At 35.1% G+C, this 10,803-nt stretch overlaps 3 protein-coding genes across 5 annotated transcripts in view; 1 reads left to right on the top strand and 2 right to left on the bottom strand.

The window, feature by feature from the left end:
• LOC109350413 (zinc finger BED domain-containing protein RICESLEEPER 1-like) lies at positions 594-1,944 on the bottom strand. Its single transcript, XM_019591652.1, has 3 exons — positions 1,329-1,944; positions 1,116-1,207; positions 594-1,028 (listed from the first exon to the last, which is right to left on the bottom strand). Exons 1-3 carry the CDS (start codon positions 1,942-1,944, stop codon positions 594-596), a joined length of 1,143 nt encoding a protein of 380 aa, XP_019447197.1.
• LOC109349391 (trimethylguanosine synthase-like) overlaps positions 3,383-10,803 on the top strand; it is a 12,413-nt gene continuing 4,992 nt past the window's right edge. The window contains exons 1-8 of one of the 3 annotated variants that reach the window (XM_019590163.1): positions 3,383-3,564; positions 4,034-4,073; positions 4,164-4,230; positions 4,380-4,471; positions 5,191-6,224; positions 7,011-7,189; positions 7,573-7,789; positions 8,369-8,504. In XM_019590163.1, coding sequence (XP_019445708.1) covers positions 3,482-3,564; positions 4,034-4,073; positions 4,164-4,230; positions 4,380-4,471; positions 5,191-6,224; positions 7,011-7,189; positions 7,573-7,789; positions 8,369-8,504 — 1,848 coding nt within the window. In that variant the 5' untranslated portion in view covers positions 3,383-3,481. Of the gene's footprint in view, positions 3,565-4,033; positions 4,074-4,163; positions 4,231-4,378; positions 4,472-5,190; positions 6,225-7,010; positions 7,190-7,572; positions 7,790-8,368; positions 8,505-10,803 lie in introns of those variants that run through there. The other 2 variants (XM_019590164.1, XM_019590166.1) reach the window with 2 other exon arrangements.
• Positions 3,894-10,803, bottom strand: part of LOC109349393 — a 25,495-nt gene continuing 18,585 nt past the window's right edge. Inside the window, exon 6 of the mRNA XM_019590176.1 lies at positions 3,894-3,936. The gene's annotated coding sequence lies outside the window, so the exon portion shown is untranslated. The remainder of the gene's footprint in view (positions 3,937-10,803) is intronic.

Below are 10,803 nucleotides of genomic sequence, written 5' to 3'. Positions count from 1 at the left end.
GCATTATGTATATGATTAAATTAATATATGCTTATAAGAATAAATAATTAATTAACTAACAAATATATGATAACTGTACTTAAAAAATAAATTACCTTCACAAACAAAACCATTCAACCAATTCCGAGTACAATTCAAAGCTTCCACATTTTTTGATAAAAGTCGACTTCTATACTTGTTAAGAACATGTAAACCAATGCTAAATGAAGATATGCAGATTCAGATGCAACAATTGTAATAGGAATACAAAGCAAGTCACGAGCCATAATTGATAACTCTGGAAATCGACTTTTATTTTCTTTCCACCACTGTAACACTTCCAAATCATTGTTATCTTTAAATTTTAAAGATACCTCATCCAAATAAAGATCAAGTTGTGACTTTCCCGTTTTTGTGGCAAGTTGCGTCTTGTGCATATCGAGTTCCTATTAAATATTTCAGAAATAAAACATATTAATAAGAAATATAATTAAACCATTAATTCATAAAAGTATAAAATACTTATATCAAACATATAGTCTAAGTCTTGAACTTTAGCCTTCTTTTGAGGAGCATCAGAAGTAAGAGTTTGCATAGAAGTAGGAGCACTTGTATTACAATATTGGGTCAAGAATTGCTCCCATTGCAAGTACAACATTGTATTCATCCAAATATTTCTCAAACTTCTTAACCATCCTATTAGCCATGCTCCTCAAAACTTCATCTTCATCTCTTAAAGTATCAAGGAGTACACATTGAATTTTCCAAACTTGCATAAAATACAAGTTGGAAGTAGGATAAGGTATACCCGAAATCAAGTTTGTGGTACGATAGAAAGGCAACAAAAACACATGGATTTTTTCTGCTCTTTTCCACTCTTTTACCGAAGGGGAAAATCTGTAATTATCATCAGACATGTGGAGTTTTTCAAATACATGCTTATATTTAATAGCAGATTCAAGCATCAAATAAGTAGAGTTCCACCTTGTAGGAACATCTAAACACAAGTCAACAGAAGCATCAACACCACCTATCTTCTCAATGCATACCTTAAATTTGAGCATTATACAAGGTATCACTAGCTACCTTCAACTCCTTTTAAACAATTAGATTCAATATGTGTCAGAACAACATACATGAAAGAATTGTCCATCACATAACAATGGGTTTTCCACAATAAGCTTATTTTTCAATTGCTCTTGCATGACATCATTGGAGGAATCATTATCTAAAGTTAGAGAAAAAATCTTTTTTGTCTATACCCCATTCATTCAAAAATTCAAGTATCTTATTAGAAAATTTAGATCCAATATGAGGGGAAGGCATGTGACAAAAGTTGATAATTTTACTTCTTAGCTTCCAATTTGAATCAACATAATGAGCAGTCAAACAAATATACCCCTCAGTTGTACAAGTTGTCCATAAATCAGAAGTTATAGATATCCTAGTAGGAATGCTAGACATCTCTTTTTGAAGCTTGTCTTTTTCTATCATATAGATTCTCATGACATCAGCCTTAACCGTATTTCTCGAAACAGGAATAGAATCTGGATTCAAGTAGTTAATTAAGCATCTAATCTTCTTAAACTCGGCAAATTTAAAAGGTAAATCATATTCAATAATTGCATAAGCTAACATATCACGTACCACCATTTGATCAATCTTTCGAGACATCAATTTTCCTTCCTTATCCATAACTATTTGACCAATATCATCATGTCTTATTTTGGTACATCTTCCTCTATGACGACGTAAATGTGATGTACCATAGTCTTTACCATCACTAATCCCACATCTATATATGGTTTTGCAACCATTGCATTTAGCCCTCTCAATCCCGTCATCTCCAACTCCTATCTTGGTGAAAGATTTCCATACATCAGAAGTTAGAGATTTAGACCGTTTGTTACTCTTACCCAATTCAACCGATTGAGATTCTTGAATATCATCTTCAACGTCTTCCATCTCATTATCAATATTAATAGGATTTGAATTATGACCTTCCATATTAATTGTTGTCCAAAATAACTACAAAACATACAAAATAAAGTTAGCATTATGTGAATATTAATAGGCTACAAAACATACAATTTAGATTCATAATTCATATATATTTTGATTCACACAATGGAGAGTGATATTAAATATAATATTGTTTGTTCTTTTTTTTGACACTTGACACTATGATTTTTCGTAGGATGAAAGCAACATGATGGTACCCAGAATCTGCTCTTTCTCTATTCAACTGGCTAAAAGACATTGGGTGCATAACATACTTTACTAGACAATTGATCTAAATCTGCATGGTAGATTCTTTGAGCATGGATTTCAGTACGACACATGCCCTTAACTATTTCCAAATTCGTTTTATTGAAGTAGTTATATTCCCTTCAAAATCTCCATATGTCACTGTATATGTTGCAAAAAATCAGTATCATTGTACTAATGGATCATTACATCCTCTCTAAAACCAAACTCATTCTCACATATGCTCTTAGGAATTTTAACAAACAGTTAGTGTGCAAGTTTTAGTAAAACAAAAGTATATTATATAAAGAAGTAGATGTCAAACAAAATAGCTTTAACACAGAAACATCGTGAGATAATGGAATTAGGGTGTTAATGGAATAAGAAATGGAGATCAAAAGAACAATTTTAACATAAAATAGAACTTGAACAGTGAGCTGAAAAATGATGCTAAGAGATCTTGAGATCAGTATGCTAAGAGAGCTGGAAAGTAGAAAATGGATTTGTAGTTTACTGGTTTATGGCTTTTTGCACAATGCAAGTGTGTAATGTGAAGTGGTTTGTGGTTTATGCTAAGAGAGAAGTAGTTTAATTGTTTGTGGTTTTTGCACAATGCCAGTTGCCACGCTCACGCAAAGCACAGTGTCACACACTTTAGTTTTTTTTTATTTTTTAACAATGGCCCGCCGGGCCAGCCCGGCCAGCCGGCCCTACTTGGTCTGTCTAAAAAACGGGCTGAATATGAGTTTTTGGGCTAAAATCCTCAGCCCAACCTGCTAAAAATAACTATCCGAACGAGCTGGCCTGTCGGGCCAAGCCCATATTGCCACCCCTACCAAATGCATAAAATAACGAGTAATTAATACATTCTTAACAAATATATAAAATAACGGGTAATTAATACATTCTTAACAAATGCATAAAATAACCGGTAATTAATACATTTTTAACAAATATAACTCTTAAAAAAAGTAATTAATTCTTCTGATAAAATACAATAACGTACCAAAAAATAATCGCGTAATCGGATATATTAACCCAAAAAAAATGTCTACAACATAACCCAAAAAAAATGTCTACAACTTATTCTAGAAGGATTTAACTAAATGCTTTTATTTATCCACATAGTACTAGGTTTATCATAAATAAAAAAACATGTATCTAAAAAAATACAAAAGGGGTAAAAGTAAAACATAAGAAGAAATCACAGTTGAGTTGAGCATTCTGACCGTATTCAACTTGTCTGTACCAAAAAATGGTAATCGCCGATACTGACTATGAAGGCGCTGCAATCGAATCCCTCGGTTCCGGGTTCAAGGTCACCCAAGTCTTTCTCTGGTCAGTCACTCACCCCTCACTCTATCTTAATACAAAACTAGGTTTTATTTATTTACAACAACAAAATAATTCAGGAAAGGGTACGCTTGCGACTTGTGAGTTTGGTTTTGGAGGGAAAAGGATTATAAGAGAAGGGCTCAGAACTCATAAAATATAGTTGTGAGATGACTCTGGACTCAACTCTCAAAGAGACCTAAGTATCTAACACCATTGTTCCAATTATTTACATTTCGAGGCCAAATCAATCTACCAATATAGACTCTGGTTAATTTGAGAGTTCACCAATTTTATTACAGCTTAGTGTACTGAAAAGAGCTTAAGTACAAGTTAACTTGTTTTTGTGACCTAGGATTGTAAACTAGTGCAGGTTTAGATGTTAACTAGAGAGTGTAACAAGCGTGTTGTCTATGTCCCCAAACACTGCCTTACATTCACTGATATCATCTCTTTTGTTACTTTGTTTTGGCAGGGATGATGGCCCCCTTGTTTCAATATCAGCAGAACACTCTGTAAGATTTTTATCCGAAGTTTTATTATCTTCACTTGTGCTTGTGACTGAATATTTATAATTATTGTATTTGATATCCGATATATTTTAGAAATTGGCTGCGGCTGATGACAATGAAAATGAAAACGATAATGCCAATTCAAACGAGGTTATTCCTGGCAAGTGCTTTTTCATTCCCCGTGTTTGTTCTGTTTCTTATTAATTTGAATGCTATGTGTTTTTTTCATTCCAAATAATAGCACCTGATGATAATTTATTTAATCATTATTCTTTTTTTTGTTTTATATTTCCCCCGTGTATCTTGCAGATTTTCATGACCTTATTCTGCCAGTGGACTTGGAGCTTACCAGACAGATGAACGAATTGGGGCTCCCCCTTTCTTTTCAAACAACTAAGGAGGTAGGCTTACAAGTTGCAACTACTTTCTATTTTCCAAAGGAATTGATTTTCTAGTTCGAGCTCATTAAATTAGCTCAATGAACGAAGCTCAAATTCTGTAAAATCTAACCTTTTAGGCTAAACATGTTTGGCTATGTTCCATGCTTGAATTTTTAGTTCATCATTTTTTACTTTTTTTATTGAAAAGAGACTTTAGCCATACTAAAAATGAAACCAAATACACATACATGTTGTAAACACCCACGAAAGTGAGGTAGCGACACATGTTAAGCCAGCTCATGAGCTAAAAAGTCGGACTTGTGAAAGTTAAAGCTTAGCTCATTAGCCTGTGAACCTTATAGAGTTGTTAGTGAACTGAACCGTGGCTAGCTTGCAAATTGGTTTGGCTCATTACTAGCCCCAGTTCCGAATAAGAAACAGTGATGTCCAGAATTTAATTTATAAAAGATAATAAAGGTACAGTTTTGAGTTTGGAAAGACATATAGTTGGTCATTTGCCTATGCTTTCAATTCAATAATAGGTGCTATTGATACAGTGGCAATCCGAACTGTTCTTATACAATACCTATAATTTCATTATAACAAATTTTGTCTATATTTTTTCAATGAGAAAATCATCACTTATTCTCATTTATCATTCTTGTTCTGCCCTATATGTACCATTATATTATTGCTTTCAAAAGTTTTCTTAATTATATTTTTGGTCTATCTTGTCATAGAAAAGTGGACCAGTAAAGGGAAAAAGGAGGGGTACACGTTCAAAGATTCCACGTACATGTCACAATCACGTGGATGAAGCTCTGTACAAAATGAGTGTGGAGGAGATTGTATCTGCTGAATTTCATGATAAAACAAACAGTTCTTTATCTTGTATATCAACGTTGGGCCAAAGCGAATTATCTAACTGTGATGGTGCAATGGAGGTTGATATGACCCAATGTGTCTTTGGCGAAGGAGATAATTTAGCATGCTTTAGTGGGGTTGCTAATGGTGTCTCCATGGAGAAAAATAATGATGATATAAATGATGCAACAACTAACAATGTCCAGCGCGATGATGTTTTAGTCAGCAATGTTTGCGTTGATTTGAGCATTTCACCAACTTCAGAGACTGTAATTTCTGCGGGAAGCCATTTGGCAGGTGCTGGTGTCGACTATAGCAGAGTTGAATATGGTGAAAGCTTGGAATTTTTGGAAGTTGCTAGCAAAGATACAGGATGTGAGACTATTTGCAATGATGATAGTGCTGCTACTTGGCAGCCACAGGCTAATGAGTCAGAGTCTATTCCCATGAGTTCAGAAGGGATCAGATGTGACAGAATTGATGCGTCAAATAATTGTGGTGAACTCAGAGATTGGACGGTGTTCTGGGATACATTCTATATGAGAAGTTACTTCTATAATGTTAAAACAAACACTTCTACATGGAACCCACCCCCAGGGATGGAACATCTCGCAGTTGGTGGATGTATTGAATCAGATGATAGTGAACATCTAAAGGCAGCAGAGGATTGTGAAACAGAAAATAACACTAAACTACCTGAGGAAACCTTGATTGAAGAGAACTTAGAAGGAATGCAATATGATGAGGCTTCAGCTGGGATTGGAGTTGCTGTTGGCAATATGGTCTCTGATATAACTAGACATAGCAAAGACCAATCACTTGACCATTCAGAAGAGTATCTTGATAGAAGTAGTTGCAATGATGGAATTTCATGCTGTTCAATATCAAATACCACCGAGCATACCATTAGGTATTTTATCTTCATAGTTTAATTCAAGCAGAAATGAATAAATGCTTTTCCGTAAATCATTTAGTAAAACTTTTATGTGTATAAAAAAAACTTACTCACGGGAACATTAAACTAAAGTTGATTAGTCTTGACAAGGTGTATAGTTTGCCAATAACAATGCGCTGATCCATATACTCTCTGTCTTCTAAATATACCTAACCATACTAGCTTTTCCTAAACAACTATATAAATGGCAAAGCTGATAAAACCTTTCACTGTTACAAACAATATATAAGCTTGAACAAAGTAGCACAGGCTCACTCAAAGTGGCTTATAATTGTTTTTCTTATTCTTTATATTTTGTTGGAAGATTAGGATGGCAGCAAGAATTAAACCACTATTCCTGGGTTAAAGAGGCTCCAAATCTTCCAAATGCTTAAGCTGCTAACTAGGGGCCCGCTATTAGAGTATGATAGTATTATCTTAGCTGTAAGCATTATGACATGCCATTAAATCTGTCACAAGCAGTAAGCCAGTTCGTTAGATGGGACTCTACAGTGTTACTGAAGCTGTAGAGACAATTCCATGTACCGAAACCTTAACCGGTTAAGTTGAGGATGACCATTACAGTTTTCTAATCTCCTCTATCCCCTCTTCATTTTCTTGCTGCTTACTCTCCTTCTCATATATTAAGAATTCTAAAACCCACTAATGGCTGATATGTCTAGTGTGAAAAATAATCTCAAAATTTGTGTTTCAACTTGACTTTTGAATTTTATATTGTACTTGCTCTTGTAACATTGATAGCATTTGCAGCTATAAGGAAAGATGCATCCAAGCAACATCTGATGATAATAATGCACACTCGGAAAACATGAATATTGATGTGTCTGGATTGGAAACAGAGTCCAACCCTGTCATGTCAAAGCAAGAAAAGAAAGTGAAAAGAAGGCAAAGGCAGAAAAAACTCTACGATGAAACTAAAGGTCAGTGTCAAACATTTTGTTGTTAACAACTGCTTCTATCATTTATCTGGCTTCTTTGATGTGGTTGTTATTCTACTACATCTTCTCTTGGCTAACTGCTACAAATTCATAGCAATGCTGTTCTACTATGAGCCAAATACATTTAATACTTGATAGATTCTTAGATGATTGCTTTGTTGTTCTAGGAGTCAAATATCTAGAATAATGCATAGATGGTTGCATGATTGATAAGTACTAACTTCCCAATGTCTCATGTGATATTAATGCCGGATATGCATTTTCATCTGTAGTGGCAATGCGCTGTTGAAAGCTGACAGCTACTACCAATTTATCCTTGTAATAAACCATTTTTTTTTTGCATTTTGCATGTCTCCTACTTTAAGAAATGCCTGAAGAGTATCCTGCTACAATTGAAAAATATTGGTGGCAGAGGTATATTTTGTTCTCTAGATTTGATGATGGTGTAAAAATGGATGAGGAAGGATGGTTTTCTGTCACTCCAGAGACTATTGCTCGGTATCAAGCAGAACGTTGTGCTAGTGGCACTATAATTGACTGTTTCACTGGCGTTGGTGGGAATGCTATTCAATTTGCACAATGGTGAGTAGTGGGTGCTAATTGGTCACTTGTTGGTAGCCAAGAAGTTCATTTTACTTTTCTGTGAATTTGATGGACCGTGCTTCCTTGATGTATTGCATTCATCAAACTCATGGAAGGACAAATTTTTAGTAAGGGTTAATATACTTTTTAGTAACTTGAATAGCATTAATATTCAGAGTAAGGGAGAAACTTAAAATACATGTACAGAAAGTGTGATTATAAATGCTGTTGGAGTGAGCAAAGGCCTTCAATGAACAATACTATTATATATTCCTATCCTTCTCCCTGCCTTTAATTTATAAAGAGACAATTAAGCTACTTTGTATATACTCTAGCAATTACCAATATTCATTTCATACGATGGGAAACTACAATAGGATAAAGAGATAACAAAGCATCTTGCTTTATCGATTCAAATGATTCACGCTGTATCCTTAGTGTAGTTCCACTATAAGAGTATCCAGATTATATTTTCCACTATATAGGTATAATGTTTTACTATGTCTTCCTCTGAGAATTTTCTTCTTCGAAAATGAACACTGATCCTCGTACTTGGAAATGAATTATTTGACATTACAGGTGCAAACATGTAATTGCAATTGATATTGATCCACTGAAGATTGATTACGCTAGACATAATGCTGCTATATATGAGGTGGATGATCAAATTGACTTCATAATGAGTGACTTCTTCCTCTTGGCACCAAAGTTAAAGGTGCTGAAGATTCTATATTACATGTTATGTTATTATTTTTCTTTTTTGCATGGGAGTGATCAATGTTAATTGATAAGTCGTTGTTAGGCTGCTTCTTTAAAAGAATGGATTGCTTAGTTTTTTTTACTTCTTGCCTTTGCCGTACTTTAGCAGTACCAAGGTGATGCTTTTGCTGTGCTCTGTTGCCTCCTGAACATATTTTATCCTCACTTGTTACCCTGCCCACTCCTTCAAACTTTGTTTTCCTCTTCTTGCACCTCTTCCTGAAAATATGTTGACTAACTTCTCCAAGATTAGGTTAAAATTCCTTGAAAAATAAATGGGTGCCATATAGTGACACTGGATACAATGTTATATGCAAATCTTAATAAAAAGAACCTGAAAGTGAATCTTATGTAAAAAAAGAGGGTAGAGTGAGGAGGAGGAACACTATTGGTTACCCGTGAACCTCTCTCGGCCTACCGAAATGACTTTGTAAGAAAGTTGTGCTTCAGCTATTTTCTGGATGGGCTCTTAGCTTTTGGTAATACATTCATGTCAAGGAATGGTTGTCTACTGTTTACACATTACATCTAGCATCATTTTTAATGTGCCAATTCCCTGTGATTTCGTAGTTTAGAACCAGCTATGCATAGCACCAAACATGCATAGGCAAGTTTATATATATATAAATTCCTTAATAAGCTATATATATAAACATTCCTATATATATTCTTCTCCTTCCTTCCGCCCCTCCAAAAAAACATTTTATGTACTAGTAATTGTGGCATTTTGGGAAATGTTCTGGAAATATAATTAATCACTTCTGTACAAAAGATTTTTACAGTATCTATTCCTAAATAAGTGTTAGAACTGGTATTATTTCAGAATTTGTAAGTAGATAAACAGTATAGAAATTCCCAACAAGGAATCAGATTGATTCTAGGTTGGCAATATTTTATTGAATGCAGAAAGTATTACAAGAAATACAGAAAAGTACTACACTGATTTCCCTCCCAAACCAGTTGAAACCAAAACTGAACTCCCCATGAGTCAGTTATTCCTATTCTTATTATTTTCCCCCTTAACAAGAGGTGTGTAAACCTCTATTTATTCATTCTAAACTGCTGTCCTAATAACTCCTAATTAGTTATTTTTCTTTCTCCTAGAATACACATGCTTAATAATAGGCTTAGGCACATTAAGGAGTGTACTCCTATCAATACTCCCCCCCTAAGAGAACCACCTTGTCCTCAAGGGGAAAAGTGGGAAAACTCTCTTGTATCTTGGCTGCCAATTCCCATGAGTTTTCACAAGATGGTAGAGAATCCCATTGAACTAAAACCTCAATATAGTTATTCTTATTCTTATTATTTCCCCCCTCAACAAGAGGTGTGTAAACCTCTATTTATTCATTCTACACTGTTGTCCTAATAACTCCTAAATAGTTATTTTTCTTTCTCCTACAATACACATGCTTAATAATAGGCTTAGGCACATTAAGGAGTGTACTCCTATCAATACTCCCCCCCTAAGAGAACCACCTTGTCCTCAAGGGGAAAAGTGGGAAAACTCTATTGTATCTTGGCTGCCAATTCCCATGAGTTTTCACAAGATGGTAGAGAATCCCATTGAACTAAAACCTCAATAACACCCAGCTGATTTTCTTCCACTGCAACACCTCCAGCGGTTGGACTTGCAACTCTAATTCCTCCGTCAATAGAGGTGGTAGGGGCTGAGGCTGTTGATTTGGCTTCAAAGCCTTCTTCAATAATGATACATGGAACACTGGATGAATTTTGGAGTGAGGCGGTAGAACTAATTTGTAAGCCACCAAACCCACTCGACTGTCTATTTGATAGGGACCATAAAATCTGGGTGAAAGCTTTGCACAAGACCTGGAAGCCAAAGATTTGAGTTTGTACGGTTGAATCTTCAAGTAAACCCAATCCCCCTCCTCAAACTGGACCTCCCTTCGATGTTTATTAGCTTGCACTGTCATCCGATTCTGAGCCTTCATAAGGTTCTGGTGCAATTTGATTCTGAGCCTTCATAAGGTTTTGGTACAATTCGGTCAGTATAGCATCTCTTTGAATCAAAAGCTGATTCACTTCCTCAATCTTAGAAGTGTACGAGCATCCTTTTATCAATGTAGGGGGGTCTCGACCATAAAGAGCTTTGAATGGGCTCATGCTAAGCCAATAGAGGCATTATAATTGGTATTAAACCAATATTCTACCCAAGATAACCACTGCAACCATTGTTTTGGTTTGGGACCCACAAAACATCTAAGATAAGTTTCTAGGCATCTGTTGACGAC

The sequence above is a fragment of the Lupinus angustifolius genome, chromosome LG06, assembly GCF_001865875.1.
Source record: "Lupinus angustifolius cultivar Tanjil chromosome LG06, LupAngTanjil_v1.0, whole genome shotgun sequence".
Taxonomy (NCBI): domain Eukaryota; kingdom Viridiplantae; phylum Streptophyta; class Magnoliopsida; order Fabales; family Fabaceae; genus Lupinus; species Lupinus angustifolius.
Note: the sequence above shows the minus strand (reverse complement) of the source record. Positions and strands in the feature narration are given on the sequence as shown.